This window comes from Erithacus rubecula, assembly GCF_903797595.1.
Source record: "Erithacus rubecula genome assembly, chromosome: 4".
Lineage (NCBI taxonomy): Eukaryota > Metazoa > Chordata > Aves > Passeriformes > Muscicapidae > Erithacus > Erithacus rubecula.
Window position 1 is genome coordinate 12062056 of NC_136686.1, and position 18928 is coordinate 12080983.

General features: G+C 41.7%; 1 protein-coding gene across 2 annotated transcripts in view; it reads right to left on the bottom strand.

The window, feature by feature from the left end:
• Positions 1–18928, bottom strand: part of ST8SIA1 (ST8 alpha-N-acetyl-neuraminide alpha-2,8-sialyltransferase 1) — a 111066-nt gene that overhangs the window by 44676 nt on the left and 47462 nt on the right. For both annotated transcript variants that reach the window (XM_079304095.1, XM_079304094.1), the window contains exons 3-4: positions 8995–9104; positions 4806–4898 (exon numbers count right to left, since the gene is read on the bottom strand). In XM_079304095.1, the coding sequence (XP_079160221.1) occupies positions 4806–4898; positions 8995–9104 (203 nt within the window). The remainder of the gene's footprint in view (positions 1–4805; positions 4899–8994; positions 9105–18928) is intronic.

Consider the following 18928-nt stretch of genomic DNA (forward strand, 5'->3'; position numbering starts at 1 on the left):
TGTTCCCCCACACAATGATGTCATCGATGTACTGCAAATGTTCTGGAGCCTCACCCTTCTCCAGTGCAGCCTGGATTAGTCCATGGCAGACGGTGGGGCTGTGCTTCCACCCCTGGGGCAGTCAGTTCCAGGTGTACTGCACGCCCCTCCAGGTGAAAGCAAACTGAGGCCTGCACTCTGCTGCCAAAGGAATGGAGAAGAATGCATTTGCAATGTCAATGGTGGCATACCACCTTGCTGCCTTGGACTCCAGCTCATACTGGAGTTCCAGCATGTCTGGCACTGCAGCGCTCAGCGGTGGAGTCACTTCATTCAATGCCCGATAGTCCACAGTCAGTCTCCATTCTCCATCAGATTTCTGCACAGGCCAGATAGGACTGTTGAAGGGTGAGTGGCTCTTGCTGACCACCCCTTGGCTCTCTAGATCACGAATCATTTTGTGGATGGGGATCACAGCATCTTGATTTGTCCGGTACTGCCGGCGGTGCACTGTCATGGTGGCAATTGGCACCTGTTGCTCAGTCACTTTCAGGAGTCCTACTGCAGAGGGGTTTTCTGACAGTCCAGGCAAGGTGTTCAACTGCTTAATGCTCTCTGTCTCTACAGTAGCTATTCCAAAATCCCACCTGAACCCCTTTGGGTCTTTGTAGTAGCCGTTCCTGAGGAAGTCTATGCCTAGAATGCACGGTGCCCCTGGGCCAGTTACAATTGGATGTTTCTGCCACCATTTCCCTGTCAGGCTAATCTCAGCTTCCAGCAAAGTGAATTCCTGTGATCCCCCCGTCACCCCAACAATGGAAACAGGTACCTTCCCCACATGTTCTGATGGTATCAGGGTGCATTGTGAACCAGTATCAACTAACACTTTATGTTTCTGTGGCTTTGACATGCCAGGCCATCGCACCCACACTATCCAATAGATCCTGTCATCCCATGCCTCTCCCTGGCTAGAGGCAGGGCCCCTCTAGCCCTGGTTATTATTTCTTTCCTGGGCATACATAGTGGAGGTTCCTTCCAGGGGATCCTCCTTGCTGTAATACCCTGCACCTTGCTTGTGGGAGGTTGAGGCTACCTTCATTTTAGTGCGGCTCCCTCGGTTAGCATTTCCCTCCCTGAGCTGACGCACCCGTGCTGCCAGGACAGAAGTGGGTTTCCCATCCCATTTTCCCATGTCTTCCCCATGGTCTCGCAGGAAAAACCACAGGTCAGCTCGTGAGGTGTACCCTCTCTCCCTAGCTGGGGGACGTGAAGCTCTGACTTGGGGGCCTGTGACTCGTACTGCTGCTACGCTGATCTTCCTCACCTCCTCAATTCTCTCCATCATCTCCTCCCTCATATCCCTCATCCTATCTTCGACTTGTTGGAGGTCCCTGGCCACGGCAGAGACATTAGCCTGCATTGGGCCATTCATCATGCTCTCGAAATTTCTGAGTTTGTTGGCAACAGAACACACTGTCTCTGGATGGTTATCGGCATTAATCATTGCTATGCAGGTGGTATATTGAGATGGACCCAAGGTTGCCAGATTCCATAACATCTGCCCTGTGCACTTGACCTTGTCAGGGTCATTGTCATGCTGTCCATCCCTCCCAAAGAGTACCTCTAATACTGCTGTCTCTCTCAGCTGCTGGATCCCTTCCTCAAGGGTCTGCCAGCGCATCCTACGGTGGTGCTCCTGCATTCTCTCTCTGTGTAAAAACTTCTCTCTCACACTCATTAAAAGCCGGTCCCAGAGGGAAAGGAGGCCTTGCTCCCTTACGAATATCTGGTCCACACCTGAATCCTGGGCCAAGGATCCCAAATTCCTGGCCTCAGTTCCATCCAGTTGAACACCTGTTCCCGTAAGGTCCCAGACCCGGAGTAACCAAGTTGTAAAAGGCTCACGGCCCCGCCGAGCAATGTCTTTACGCAGGTTACGGAGACTATCGTATGAGAGGGACTCGGTGACAATCTCAACCTCTGGATCCCTTGCTGGTTGTGAGGACCCTCCTTGCTGATCCCCATTATCTAAGTGCCTCGTTTTAATCTTAGATTTCCCAGTTTCCACAGGAGCAACTGCTGCTGGCTGTAGCTGCTCCTGTGATCCAGCTGGAACCTGGACAGATACAACATCTACAGGTTCCACTGCAGCACCATCTGACTCTCCCTCTTTAGGGCAGGGTTTCTCACCAGCTGGAGAAAAATGCTCCTTCATCATCTGGCTGTGCTCCTTAAACATCTGGCTATGTTCCTTCAACATCTGGCTTTGCTCCTTCAACATTTGACCTATATCCTTCACTAGAGCCCCCACCCACTCTGGGTGGCTCATTTCTGCGGTGGGCTGTGGGGCAGGGTTAGGCTCTAAGGCAGCATCCCTAGTCCCTGGGGCAGAAGCAGGTTCTGGGGCAACATCCCTAGTCCCTGGGGCAGAGGCAGGTTCTGGGGCAGCATCCCTAGTCCCTGGGGCAGGTATCAGAGTTGTTGTCCAAGCCAATATTCCCTTGTTTCTGAATGCTAAGTAGAACAAGGCTACCAGCAACACCAGCTACTGTATAATAGCACTGGCAATTAAAACAGATCTGAAATCCTTGAGAACCAGTGGGGTAGCCTCAAAAAACTGGGTGATGGGTTGGGAGAAAATTTCCCTTGCACTCGTTATCTCACAGTAAGTACCATTACTGAAATAACACCAGAAACACGCAGTTAGAGTACGATAGCTCCGGATCCATGCAACCGCTTCCCAGAAAAAATTAAAAACCCATGAATTCCTGACATAATCAATCCACCAAACCAATTGGATAATAGCTACAGTAACTTTGGAGAGGGGGCTTGCAAATGGGAGGGAGACAGCTGTGACCACATGGAACACAAACCGGATTAAACCAGACAACATATTGCCAGTTAAGAGAGCTGTTATTCCTGTCTTAACTCTCAACTCAGTGCCCTCTGCCCCACGTTGGGCGCCAAAATCTGTCCTGGTTTGAAAGGACAGGTGTCTGCCAGTAAGGGCAAAGTTTCCCTTTGGAATAGAGACTTTGATCCCACTTCCCCCCCCCCCCCCAAGTATTATAATTGTTTGAATCAAGGACTCTGAGGCAGAGATAAAGGGGTGGGAATAACAGCTCTTTTACTAATATATCTAACTGTACAAACAGAAAACAATAACAGTTAAAATTGCTAACAGAACAAAATAGATAACTCGGTGTCAGTCCCTTTAGATGAAAGCACGCTGTCTCTGTGCTTAGTCCAGAGCCCGGATCTGCCGAAGGGCAGACGGGAACGGAGGCAGGAGGGAGGGGGGAGGGGCAGCAGCGGCCACGCTGGTCTCGGTGGGAACGGGCTGGAGCGGCGGCTCCTCGCTCACCATGTATGTCCGGGTGATCAGCTGTGTCCGCAGAGGCAGGAGGCTGGAATGGGGCAGATGCAGGGCAGGTGATCACAGAGGGTCTGGCTCTCCTGTGCTCCGCCGCGTGGCTGAAGATCCCGCGCGTCCTCCTCCGAGCACGCCGGAAACCCGAGTGCCCTCCCGGAAACCTCAGAGGCCCCTCCGGGAGCCGTTCCCACCTACCCCTTTTGTCTGGACCCATCAGAGACCCTGAGTGTAACCCGGCCAGCTCCATTGGCATGATAATGGGAAAAATTCTTTCAATTGACACAGTAACAGAAAAACACTCAACCCCCATCACCATCAACATACCACAGGATTTTCAGATTCCTGCCTTCAGATCCACATCCCTGACTAGCTCCCTGGTTTTGCCTGGCACCTGTTACCATCCCCTGCCAATTCTGCTTGGTTTGCTTTGATCTCATCCCACAAGTATTTCTGCACCTTCTCCGACTCAGCACTCTTTGCCAGCAATCAGCTCTTGAAGCTCACCCCTCTGTTCTATTCTGTCAAAGATTGTCATCTCTTTCACACACAAAACTAATGAACCCTTCAACCCCTGAAAGAGAGGAAAAATATTACATTTAAATGCCATCAAACATCCATTTCCAAGCCAGTGCCTTTCTTTTAAAACACCTGGCTTTCTACTATGTATTTCATTTCCCTGCTTTGCTTCCTTTCACAATTGCTTCCCTCATCTTGCAGTACCCACATTACACAATTCTTTATGCCTAATCATTTCCTGTTCATCCCTTTGGTTCACATCTTCTCTCTTGTGTTTTTCAGCGAACGTGGCAGGTTACTACTAGATTTTGTTCTGCCTGAGAATAACCTACCTCAGTACAGATGATAAACAAAAAACATGGCAATTAAAATGCAGGAAGACAAAATCAGAGATAGCACTGACATTTTTTGCCCCCACTCCATCTTCCCCACTCTCATCAGTGACTGACATTTGAAAATTTCAACCAACTCTAATAAACAACACAAATTTGTCCCAGTTTCCTAAGAAAGCAAAGCTTGTATGATCACACCCTGCCAAGCACTTCCATCCTAGCCCCTTTTATACTCTGTAAATTAGTATCAAATAAACAATGCAAAGGCAGTGAGGACTCAGAGGTTATCTCTGCTGAAGCAAAGAGAAACCCAAATTAGCATTCTCATTAACTATGGGATGCAGCAGCCAACTGGCCTGACCACCAGCCTGGGACATCCATCAATATGCACCTCCCTTAGCTTCCCTGTTTACACTGAAAGGATCAGCGGTTTAGCCTTTAATTATTTCACCTAACAACAAACCATTGCCTATTTCACCTTTTCCAGATCCCCTTCCAGGATGACAATATTAAGAACACAACTCTGATGTACTAATTTCTGTAACACAGATGAAGAATTTTTCTTTTCTACCCCCCAACCAGAAAAGGAAAAACCTGCTTTCTACCTTTTCTGAATTATGCTGGGATTTGCAGTCACCAGTTGGGTTTTGGATCCAACATCCTTGCTGTATTCACTGGATAGAGGAGGAAGGTTGCACCTGCACACAAAGACAGTCAAGATTTTAAATAACATTCAGGACTGATAGGTATCAGAAAATGTAAAAATCTTGTATTATTGGACCAGGATACAATTGTTCCCTACTCTAAAACACCTATAAGCATTTTCGTACCAGATTGCGGGGAAATAGAGAAATAAAACCTTTTGCAGAGATGAAATCTGTGTAGCTGCTAAGCAAAATCAAAAGCTGACTTAACATTTCTGACAGGCTGAAAGGCTGTGGAAGAGGCTGTTACTATCTCTAGAAGAAGTTTTTTTTTTTAATCCAAATTCTTTAAAAGTTCTGGGTTTCACTCTGTTTTGTTTTATTTACCAGTATCAGGTTCCAGACTGATAATACCACTTTGTGGTATTACAGTCATTATAATTGGCATTTTAAATGTTACACTGTGGGGTACTATCATCTTATAGAATTTACTGAGAAAACATAGAGAAAAAAAAAGTGGGTGTCTTTTAAAATATATGTCTCTCAGTTCTGCTCACAATCTTGTTCTGGTGGGCAGGATGATGATAGAATAAAGCCAAAGCAATCAAGCAAATTTAATTTGGGAAGCAGAGATTCAAGACTCAAAAAATCCCCAGAATTAGAGGGAAACATCCACACCATGAATAGTCCCAAAAGCTGCCTTGTAAACACCTAGGGGAAGGAGGAAGGTGCAGGAGATAAAGATGAAGATACATTCAAACAGTATCCAAGCCTATGCACTGCCCCAAAAACTAGTCAGGAGAAATCTACTCAACACATAAAAATTACACTAATAACTGTTTTCCAAACATTTTTCATTTCAAATTTCTCCTTTAAAACAAAGACACAAACAGTATTTGGAATGCTTAAAACGCAAAAAAATGAAACCATGATTCTCAAAGACAGCAGAATTTGGAATTTTTTTTCCGAGAAAGGCTTTTAGGTGTTTGTGTTGTTGGGGTTTGGGGCTTTCTCTCTTCAGTGTTTGTTAAGTCATTAAAAAAAAAAACTCCCAACCCAACCAAAACCACTGTGGTGCTGTACCAGCCTCTATCTGCATATAAATAACAGCTCTCAAAACCTGAAATTCTCATCGTCAAGAATTACCAAGGAAAAGGACAGCAATGTCCTACCTACATGGAATATATTTGAATAAAATCACATTCACCAAGAAATACAAAATTTCCTGGAACATTTTCTCCTTTTCATGACTGTTAAGATGTATACAATGTATTGAGATTTCAGTCAGGAAACAGCTTCTAGTTCACTCTGCCACAAATTAAGAGAAGCTAGAAAATTTCAAAAGAAGACTGAAAAAACAATAAAAATAAGAGGTTTTCAGAAACTGCTGTCATTGATGGGGAAGGGAAGGGAAGGGAAGGGAAGGGAAGGGAAGGGAAGGGAAGGGAAGGGAAGGAAGGAAGGGAAGGGAAGGGAAGGGAAGGGAAGGGAAGGGAAGGAAGGGAAGGGAAGGGAAGGGAAGGGAAGGGAAGGGAAGGGAAGGGAAGGGAAGGGAAGGGAAGGGAAGGGAAGGGAAGGGAAGGGAAGGGAAGGGAAGGGAAGGGAAGGGAAGGGAAGGGAAGGGAAGGGAAGGGAAGGGAAGGGAAGGCTAGAAGCATAGGGAAATTTTAACCCTCAGACATAACAAATGATAAAATCTTAACAAGAAAGAGTTCCTTAAAATAAAGTAAAATAAAATGAAAGTGTAACAAATATTTGTGAAGGAAGATTTAGAGCTGATTTGAGTTAGGGTAGAGAAGTGGCATAAATGCCTCTGACAGATCACAATTTAATGCTCCCTGTTTTGAATAAACAAAAGCTCATAAGGCACACTTTTAAGAAAACATTTTTGGTTAAAGTTAATTTAAAAGCACTATGAAGGACTAAGACCTCACCCTAGTTTTTATCATCTCAGCATCTAAATAATCACAATACATGTGTCAGTCACGGATGCATTATTTAAATACATCCAATTCCTTTCATAAGTGATTCCCACCTTACTGTGCAGGAAACATTAAGAAATGGTCAGAGTATCCACAGGAAACTGCAGGAAATCTGTTGCTTGACCTTCCCAATTATTTTCTTGGACAGGTCAGCAGAGTGATTAGTGTTCTGCAGGTGAGGACCACACCAAAGCACAAGATTCATACTAAGAAACCTTATTTTTAATTCTCTTACTGTTATATCTGGTACTGAGAAGTATATGAAAAATAGAGATAAAAACATGGCTTTAGACTACTATCCAACACTCCTCTCTTAAAATAAGCATTAGTTGGTAGGGAGGGAGTAAATAATTTTTTTCCTTAGAAATAAGAATTACAAACTTGAAAATCAGAAGAAGAGCCATTATAACCACAATACCTAAACATATAGACCATTTGCACCTTTCTCATTGCATATGCAGCTTGTTGTGCCTTAGGGGCTGAAAACTGCTGCTCTTTTCATCTCTGTGTTGGAACAACTGGGTTTGTAGAAGATGCTCAGCAACCAGATGAGTTTAAACTCATTAAATAACCTTAGCAATTACAACATATGACTGCAGCCATCTTCTCTCACATGACAAAGCTTATGGAAATATACATAAGCAAATCAAAACCCATGTGAAGGGAATTAACAATTAACAGGACAAAACCTTGCAGGACACTTCACACTGCAGAAATACTTTGAAGATATTACACAAATTTCTTTTCTAAAAAATGAAAAGTGTTATGAAAGTCACCATTGTGCTGTTTCTCAGCTCTCAGACTAAAGAAATGAGATTTAGAAAACATCAACTAAATTTTCCATTAAAATTATTTCATATGACTAATACAATAGAGCCTGCAGACAATGACTGGGATTTTTGCAGGATTCTCCCTATCACTTATTTCTAAAGCAAAAAAGCTCTCTACATATAAAGGTTAGTATATTATGATCAAGCTAAAATAGATGCTGTTTTGTTGGGGGGCTTTTTGTTGTTTTTGTTTTTTGTTTTTTGGTTTTTTTTGTTTTTCAACTTCTATTGTTTTTGTAACAGATTTGGTTCTACAGCATTGTAAATGACTAGAAAATATAACCATAGTATATACACTGCAGTTTCTTGTATTTAGTCTATGGAACACCTAAGGATTCTTGCAGTAATGGCAATCAGAGTGCTGCTCTCCCCCCCTGTGCTTTACATCTTCTCTTCTGTACACATTCTAAGTTGATGCTTGAATTTAATTTGTTCTACTTCTTTACATTAACAAGTATTTAATAATGAAGGCATTTTTGGTCTTTGAGATGCAAAGCAGAAATTATAGTAATTGTTTAGAGAAAATTTGTATGGTTTTATAATAAGCCATCAGGATCTAATAAGGAGATGTGTTATAGTGGGAGCTCATTATGCATCCATTAGAAACCCAAAGAAACTCCAATTCTCAACTGTTTTGGAACATTCCTCCAGTTTCTCCCTGACAATGTTTCTCTTGTTCATGTTTATCAGGGAGGAACTAACTTCTGTCTTTCTTCCTTAAGGATCACAGACCTAGAAAGTGCCAAATTTAATCACAAAAGCAGTAGCTGGTTCAACATCCCTCCTGACAGGTTCTTATAAATTATGGAAGATTGGAGGGAAAGGAAATGTAAAGAATCACAAAAACCTCACATCAACTGAAGAGGTTTGGCCTTTCCTCAGTCAGCCACAGTTCAGTCTTGATGAAAGAAAAACAAAGAAAGATTTTTGTTTTTACCAACTCAAGCTTTGCCCCATAAATCATCCCCTACTCATTCTGAGTTCCACAGGTTGCATACATGGCATTTAGTTTCAGAGGACAGAGCACAGAGCAGGATGTCCCTGCATAAATGATAAAAAAAGCTGCTCCTCAGTACCTCCCTGAGACACTGCACAAGCTGTCACAACTTTACTGACCAGCAGATTGTCCCAACACCCCATATGCCTTTGCCAAAACAAGCCAAAACTCCTTTTTTGCCTCTCCTCACATGTTGACCCAAATTGCTTGTGTAAAGCATCCTGCAAAGGCAGAGCAACAAAGGAAATGATCATTGATTAATCCCAACTGAACAGCTTTGAAAAGTCTGAGGCTTAGCAGGTGGAAGGGGGGACAATGTGTCATTAAGGTTTCTGTCTTACCGCATGACAAAATCTGCTTGATCAATTTGTTTGCCACAGCCACTCCTTTTCAGGATCCCACCGTTTCCCACCACGGAACATTTCTTCAGTGGCAGTTGGAAGGGAGTAGCCTAGCAACACAAAACAAGACCAGTTTTATAGAGAACACAAACATCTTTGTAGCAGCCACTCCTGGAGAACCCAGGGTGCTGTTAGGGCTCAAAGTGACAGAATGAAAAAGGAGAATTAGAAGTGAAAGAAAGCAAAACAAAACAAAACAAAACAAAACAAAACAAAAAGGACAGAAATTAGCTGGTAAGTACATGTTGAACCAAACACTCCCCAAACCAGGATGCAATAAACATGATGATGATTTTCTGCAAAACCAAAACTGCCTGAAGTCCTGATGCAGACACTGACCAAAATCAGACAGTTCACAGCCTTCCAGGCAAGCTGCAAGGACACAGGGGGAAAAAAAAAACAACTAGGAAAACAGGGGAAAAACCCCATGAGAGTGATCTTCCTGAGCTGATATACAAAAGACACCTCTGAGGAAGAAAGGAAGGAACAGGGAATGCTGTAATGACAGAAGCATATTGGGAATCTGGCTTTCTCCATGGTTGTGATGCTGGGACAGGTCAGTCCAGAGCCTTAGGCAAAGATATTTGGAGCTTAACAGCAGTTCCTTAAACAGCCAGCTGCGCAGACACATTACAAATTAGAATTAGCACAAATTAAAATTTGAATGGGACCATTTTAGCTGAGTTCTTGTAGCTGCTTAGCAGGGCATGAAAGTGCAAAGTCAAATGGCCATGGGATCCCATGCACCAAACACAGTAATATATTAGATCTGTATAGTCCTCATTCCAGAGGATCTCAAAACTATGGATAGGACACGTTCCTGCCAGCCACAAGCCTTTTTGTGATCTTGAGGCAGTCATAAGCAGCACACAACATTTCAGAACAGCCCAGCATATGAAAAAAAGAGGTGGTAAAGAGACATGTGAATTTAAAGCAGTTTGGTTTAGTTACAGAATATGATTTGTCTACAGTACAAAAGTTTATATTCTCTTCAAGCAAAAGAATTGTTCAGGGATTTTTATTTATCAAACTTGCAAAATCCTGACTTTGCAGCAGAGACAGGAGTTACTGCACAGGTCTCAGAGACTACAGATGACAGGGAGAGATGATGCAGCATCACAGAACAATTCTCTCTGGGTGGCCTCACTTGCACGTACAGAGCAACATCTGACATTGCATCATATATTCACCAGGCACTGTAATACAGGACATGGACCAGCAAACAGACCCAGTATTACAGCACAGATTCTGCATTTTTTAGAACTTATTCCTGTTGTCTTATACCTTTCTTCACAAACTAGACTGTTCAGCTTCTGTAAAGTCACAATCTGTTTTTTAATGAAAAAAGTAACTCTAGATTAAGACATGCTTAAGCAGAAAAGTAAATTTTAGTTTCCTGAGACCCAGCAATTGTTAGGAATGTGTTGATAGCACAGCAGAGCCGCACTGAATATGCAGCTGAATTCTTGTCCTGCATCTGCCTTCTTAAGAACATTTTTTAACTTACAGTTTTTGAACCAGAAGAATATCTTGAGATTTAAAGGACGTCTCATCTCTGAGGTGATCCTGATCAGATGAGAATTCACATTCTCCATAAAGGGGTGGGGTGGGAAGCAGAGGAAATGGAGACTAGATATGTTCTATACATAACAGTACCTTTCTTGAAGATGCATCAAAGCTCCTTTCAAGACAGCTGGTTATACAAAGGCTGTGCCAAACTACAAAGGCAGCAGACATCAACTCCTGCTTTTAAGAGTAGTGGGCACTGTTGCAAAAATTCTGTGCCTTTAGACCCCTCAAATAGACATTTCATAGTTACTAAATGCTTCCAAATTCTATGAGTTGCAAACATCTTTTAATATTGCTTGAGATTGCTTCAAGAGAGACTTCTTTCCTGTTCTGCTCAGAGATGATAATACCAGTTCTTGTTTGCATACGTATTTTGGTTTCCAAAAGCTGATGAAGTTTTGAAACTCTTGTCCTTCTGTTATCCCAATCACAGGCTTGCTACCTGGTGTGTACAGACAAATCCCACACCAAGATGAGGTAGTTATATATTTTATTTTAGTTTGTGCAAAGTAGGGAACATGCTGGGAACCCACAATTTGTGTAAATACACTCAATTTCTACATTTTAACAAACAATGGCATCAACATATATTGGTTCCAAATTAGACTCATTTTTCGCTACTTAAACCCTTACTTGCTATCTATATCTCTTGCTTATCATTCTAATTCTTCTTGCCCCCATTTACTGCTTAGTCCTGTTGACTAAGCTGGAGGCTTAGTCCTGTTTACTTCTGGTGGCTCTTGTCCAAACAGCCTATTCATTTCAGAATAGCATGTCCTTTCCCTTAAAACAAAGGATTACCCAAGACTATAAATTTCCACAAGTTTCACAATGCAACACTTAATCACACCTGCCAAGCTATAGCTGCTGAACAACAGAATAATTCCCAAGTTTGTATCACACAAGTCTGGACTAGGTATCACTTCAGGGAGTCTAAAAAGCAAAAGAAGATCAGGGCTGACAAGATGATGTGAAGAAGCCAAAGGAAAGTAGAAGGGACAGATTATATCACCATGGTGGTTGTTTCTCTGCCTAATCTATGAAGATCCACTTCTATGGACACAGGAGGAAAACCAGGCTGAACACAGCTGTTTGTGGAAAGCCACCATGCCCACAGACACTTCTGCTTCCCCCAGTGAAGTACTGAAGATTCAGGACATGGCACAGACATCAGAGTCTACACATCATACTCATACTTTAGCTTAAAATGTACAATGGCCTATTTTCCAGAAGAGCACACTTTTAAACCTTCTACATACATTAGTCAAAAGACATAATTCCAGTGCCATTACCAGCGTGTAGGCAGTTACAAAGTCCAAAGGATTAACTGTCTCTGTTGCTTAGTGGTATTTCTGGTGCTTTGAGCTTAATGAAGAGCAATTACTTAGGATGACCTGGGAGAAATCTGCATTTGTTATCTTTTCAGATATTTTTTCACACATTACAGATCTGTGTTATTGCTGAGATTGCAGGGACATTCCAGGAACTCTTTGTCCAAACAAACATAAAAGTGTCAGGTCACACAAAACTTACACAAGTCCTAGACTCAAGTGTTGCCCATTAGCAACTATGAAATACATGTCTTTTTTTCTCTCTCTGCAAAACCTTCTAATGCTTTCCTTCTTTACTTTCCACATCACAACACTTTGCTAGGCAGATTATCAGCACATAGTTGACAGTGTGAAGAGACCCAACTGTCATTTATGCTGAATGATCACAAAAGGCTCAACTGCTTTTCTCCTTAGAATTCTAAGCTACCCTAACAAATGCTGGCTTTAGGCAGCATAGCAGTAACAAAAGCATTTCCACTAGTATTAGCTTCTTGTTATTTTGATTGTTAACACATATGTTATTTCCTTCATTCATGAAATTTTTATGGATGGCCAGAGTCTTGTGGGTGGACTGGAAAAAAACAGCCTCAGTTTATTTCGTCTGATAGAGAAAATGTACCAGGAAACCACCAATTTATCCCCATTATTAAGCCATAATTACCATAGAATTTACAAATACTTTTAAATAGTAACACCTTGCATATTGGAAATAAGCAGGATGAATTTCCATGTAAACGTAAGTCAAGTAATTTATTAAATGAATTGTGTAAGGCATTTTTTTACAATGTATCTCCCAACAAAGCAAAAGACAGGAAGGCCCCATTGTCTCATTTTCCCCTTTTTAAACAATGAAACTCTACTGACAATCAGTGAAGGTGTTCTAGTTCATATTCATGTAAACAAAAGAAGAACCTGCACGTTCCCCTGCAAATTCAATGACAAATAAGCACATAGAGCAATAGATTAAAGATTCCCAATTGAATATAGGACTAATTTAACAAAGCATCTCTCAAGCAGTTCACTGATTAGTTTCATCATTCATCTAAGTAGAAATAAATCATTGTTGTCAGTTAAAAGAACATTACACATACTAACAAAAAGTAATTTTAGATAATGCTACTCTAAATCACTTTGATTTCATTGCCTAAGTTGTTAATGCACTAATTTTTTGCCCACTCATTGACAAAGACTTTAATCAGAAACCAAGTCCTTACTAGAAAAACTACAGTATTCAGCCTCTGAGTAAATGCTGAAGACACAAAAATCATTGAAAACACTGAGAACATAAATTAGAATAATTTATCTTTTAAATAAGCATTTTGAATCTGAAAGAGATGCTGTGATTTTGCTATCCCTTTTGAGAAGGCAGCATCCTGATAGGAAGAGTGAAATTCTACTGAATTTCTCTGAGGAGCCAGCAAACCCCTGAGAGGTCACGGTGGGTTTTCACACTGTCAGATGCTGCAGGGTGGCACAAGCTCCTTGTTCATTGTTTACAAATCATGCTCGGTCTGATGAGCCCCTTTGTTCCGCCTACAGAGCTGTGAAGACATGACAGCTTGAGGACAAAAACCCATCAGCGTCAAGAAGGCATATTCTCAACAGGGAGGGGGGGTTGTGGTTCTTTTCATTTCATTCACTCCTCTCCAGCCAGTTACCAATTACATCCTAACCAGGTGCAGGAGTCGAGAGCAAGGAGTGACCCAGTGACAGCAAGGTAATAGACATAGAATGGTTTGGATTGGGAGGGACCTTAGAGATCATCTTGTTCCAACACCTCTGGGCAGGGACACCGTCCACTAGACCAGGTTCTTCAGAACACCATACAAACCTATCTGGCCTTGAACACTTCCAGGGATGGGGCACCCACAACTTCTCTGGGCAACCTGTTCCACTGCCTCACCACCCTCAGAGAAATAAATCTCAAATTCCACATATCTAGTCTAAACCTACTCTCTCTCACTGGAACAGGTGGGAGTCTGATTAAAATGTAATTATTACAAGAATAAATGGTGGCAGTGATTATGAAAGTAGATTAGGAAGAGATCCCACATTGGACCTCCAGCTACCTTCTTCAGTTTATTCTGGCACTGCCAGCTAGTACATGTTGAAACCTGAAGCTCACTGTTTGTTCCAGGTGGGACAAGCTCCTCTGTAGGTAAACACGTCTCAGCCACAACAGCAGTGTTTTTATTCAGCCCTGAAGTGGAATTCAACATTCAAGCTCATGCAAACTTTGTGCTCTTCACAGATACGTGCTTTAGGCAGTACTGTTTTTCATGAGATTAGAACCTCAGGAGCTATTTACACAGGGACACAGCGCTACCAAAAGACCACCTGTAAGACTGAATGCATTGCTGTGCTGCTGCAGGAAAAGCTCTGCTATCCAAAAGGATCCCCGAGCTGTAGGGCAGCCACACACTAATTGGAGAACACTTTGAAATATTATTCACATAAACCACAGAGTAGCAGTGACTAAGCTGGCAGTCACTTTTAGCTGCAACTGTACTTTAGGTAGGAGCTTCAAAATAGTGCAATTTTAACAGCTTCCTACCCACGATAATGTCACTGCAAGGTAGCACTTGCTCGGAATTAAAAGCAAATTTCAAATTGCTGATGTGGTATTTAATTCAATAGAGTCAGCTTCCATATAGCCAAGGACAGCACAGTGTGGGGACTGTGGAAAAAAATAAACAAAAGAACCCATCTTTGTAGTTTGGAACAGACTATTGACTGTATATTATAGACAGTATTTTAAACAATAAATGCTCTGGGTATTATCACTGACCAGACAAAAAGAATAAATAGGTGAGAAATTCCAAAGATCTGCAAGATTTCTGGATCCAAACTTCATGACCTGCAGTGCATTAGAACCCCAAATTTTGAACTAAAACCTATAAAACAAAAATATCATTTGGTGATATTGTGGGGCTGGAGAGGGTGTCTCATTCCGGGAGATGTTACAGTTTCCAACATTTCCACAATTGGGAAGCCTCAAGAAAAACTTACATTGCCTCCTAAATAGCTGCATTTATGTGTTCTGTGGAGTCACTCAGTCACATGTAAATGGTAGAAAATTGAAAAATAGTGTACAAATTCCTTGAGGGCCAGCATGACCAGTATCCATAAACAACTGCCTCTGTTGACTTCCCTTATCACTTCCTCTTGAGTGATTCCTTTCATTTCTTCTTTTTAAATCCTGTGTGACAAGGCTAAACATTGAGCCATAGGACAAAGCACTAAACTCTTCCAACATGCACAGAAACAATCATCAAATCCTTCCTTTTCCCAGATCTCCTCACTACACCAGATGCCATGAGGCCCAGAGGACACCACCATCCTCTGTGTGGGATTGTCAGCCCTGCTCTGCTTTGCCAGTATCTTTGAAGGCAGGTACACAACAGCCTCCCTCCCACATTTCCGCTGACTCAGGTTAAACGTGGGCACTGTCCAGTATTCACACAACCTCCCAGATCATGAGCACTAGGTGGCAGAAAGGCACATAGGAACAGCAGGTATTCCAGCACTTATTTCCCTGTTTCTTAATCTGCTCTAAGTCTGAGCAGAAGAGAAAAAGCTGTGTATCAACCTGTAAAGACTGTGGTTGCCTTAATAAAATGGTCTAAGCTTAAGCCAAAAAAAGTGCACCAAAACATTTTCAGGTTTTTCATGACAACAAGAATGAACACAAATCATCACTATTGGGCAGAAAACTACTTTTTTAATGTCATGGAAATCTACAAAACAACACAAGTAGCTATATATATGACAATTTAACAAGTTTTTCTGCAGGTCTGGGAAAATGCAGTATAAACTTCAAGGCAGTTATCTCCTGCCTTGCAGTGCACAATATCCTGGCTGAGAAAGTTCCGTAGGCACACACTCTCATGTACAAAAGCCTTTGTTAAAGTAAATAACTGTTACATTCCACGTAGAGAAACAAACACAAAAACAAATAATATGACTGCCAAGTGACAAAGTCCTCCAACTCTGCCTGTACTTCCTCCCTCCATGATTTCAAGACGCACAGTTTGAAGAGCAAGCAGAAACCAAAAGGGAATAGAGAAAATTGCAGGGTATCTGCTTACTTATGTCTGGTGTAGGAATACGTAAGGAATGTTGAATTGTTCTCTTGTGGCAGTATGGGACAACACATAGCACGAAATATATCTGGAAATTTTGCAAGACCAACTATTGCTCAGCAAGTGGTACTGTTTACCTTTTCTGGTTTTACAAAGGGTTTATCAACAATTTCATGTTCTTCAAAATCTTATTAGCAAGACACAGTATATGCAAGATAAAGGGCTAGTTTCAGCTCATAAAAATAAAAAGAATTTCCAATTCTACTTGTAGAAAGGAAAATAACACTTAGAGAAAGGAATAGATCCCTGAATTCCTGATCCTATGGATATGAATAAGCAGGTGTATTAAAGGTAATTATCAAATTATATGGGCATCAAAATATGGATTTAGTTATCATGGGAGATATCATAGTAGCAACACACTTCCATTTCGACAGTACCTCAGACAATTAACCTCTACGAAGAAAAGATCCTCTCATCAACAAGTGATCCTTGCTTTTCTGTTACCTCTGAATAGTTCACATGAATCACTGACATCTTTTGAGATTCACTGGTTAAAAAGACATCAAAGACAAGTAGCAAGGATTGAGCTGTCCAGGAAATTTGCAATTAGAGTTTGAGCAGAGTTTAAACACTGAGACTGGTTTCTCAGCAGCATGAAAAGACTGCTTATGTTAATACTTGCACACTTCCATTTTTTTCTTCTTTATTAATGAGAAAAATCAAGCCTTATAAGAAAATTTCTCCTTATAGATAAGGAGGCAAAACATAAATTTCAGACTTCAAAAACTCCAAATTTTTGTCTATCCTTCATGCAGAAAACTATATGGCACATCTGGCTCATGTAACTAACAAAGCCATAAAAAGCTGACCCATGAGACTTGAAAAGCAAGTAACAGCACACAAAGAAAATAACAAAAAGAATTTCAAGGACTGCACATTAAGCAATGGTATAGGTCTACATTTAGAACACTTTCTTCAGGGACAGTCTTTCTGCAAAGAAGTAGAGCCAAGTTAAAAGCCCTTGCTGGAAAGTCAGAAAGGAGGTAAGCATCATCAAAGGATCTACATATAATGAGAGAATACCAATGTGTTTAAAAAGCCATGTTTACCAAATAAGGAAGCAACTAGAGGGAAGTGAAGTGCCACGTCATGTCATGTCTAAAGGCTATAAAAACAGAAGTTTAGAAGGCCAAGGAGGTAAAGGAGAATAACTGCTGCATTTACAGAACCAATGAAGTAGCCATTAGCTATTTATTTTTTCTGGTAATGAAAACAAAACACCTTAAAACCTATTTTCACATAGAGACATAAGAATAATTAATTAATAACTTATCATGCCTTATTTTGTTATAAATTACTCATCAAAATCATGTAATTTAATCAATAAGGCAATTTATTAATTCGTTGATAAGGAACAAGCAATGTAGTGCTGCGGATGTGGGGAGTCCGCGCTCCAACAAGACACCTGTCCCACCTTTGGTTACTGCCCCTTTTATAGGCAGTTTCTTGGTGAGCTGTGACATGCCACAAGTCAGAGCAAGCCCGAACATGCTGGCAAGGAGTTAAGCAGCAGTGGCCACAAGCCCCCATCAGGTCTGGACAAGGCTCAAACATGTCGTCACACTCCCAGCAAGCAGAGAACAGCAGTGACAAGCCTGCTCATGTCCACAGGAGCTTGCATTTTCCTTATACATAAAAGTGGATACAATTCATAATTATAGTAACAAAATAATAAAAATACATAAAAACAAAAAAACCCCAACAATTTACAGCAGAGTGATTGAAACAAATGAAATCATTAGATCTTCCTGTGTCTCATGTCCAATGCTTTACTTCAGATTCAGAATTCTTGTTTATATTGATTTCATGGAGTATTTTCATAATGACGTATTTTCATAATTACACGAATCACTATGTAACATCTCACAATTTGAATACACAACAGTCACTTCCAAATAAATAGTAAAACCCTTAGTAACATAAGATTAAAATTAGAAAACATGACATTTCATTTTATAAGGGTGTAGCTTCCCTAAAAAGAAATCAGAAAATGTAACTTGTTGCAAGCTTTCATGAAGCCTTGCCCAGAGAAGAGAAACGATGTTGGGAAAGGGTCTGGAGCACATGTCCTGTGAGGAACAGCTGAGGGAGCTGGGGGTGTTTAGCGTGGAGAAAAGAAGACTCAGGGGGCAGACCTTACCATTCTCACAAGTACCTGAAAAACATGATGCAGCCAGGTGGGGGTTGGGCTCTTCTCCCAGGTAATAAGCAAGAGGACAAGAGGAAGTGGGATCCAGCTGTGCTAGGGAAGGTTCAAGTTGGACATCAGGATGAATTTCTTCACTGAAGGGTTTGTCAGGCACTAGGATGGGCTGCCCAGGCAAGTGGTGGAGTCATCATTCTTAGAAGCATTCAAGAAACACCTGAAGTGGCACTCAGTACTCTGGTCTAGTTGGCAAGGTAGAAATCATACAAAGATTGGAGTTGATGCCCCTGGAGGTCTTTCCCAACCTAAATGATTCTGTGAAAGTACTTTTGGGGCTCACTCCTCTACTAAAAATACTGCCAAACAGGGGGGCCAGGGCTCAGGGACCCAACTCAACCTAAGACCAAGATAGCACAGTTCTGCATTAGAATCTGAAAACCAATTTCATACAAAGGCTTTTCCTTACTGACTCGATGCTTCTCTTGCTTTTAGCATCACAGAATTCACATAATCGAGTTCACCTCCTGCTCCAGCCAGAGCCATCTGGCCACTCACTATATACTGTTTCTTACATGTCAGAACCCTGGACAGCTCTGGATACCACTAGGGCCCCCAGCTTTCCCTGTCATCCTTTGCTAGGTGTAATTCCCTGAGGAAAGAGGCTGAAACAAATGATGTGCTAC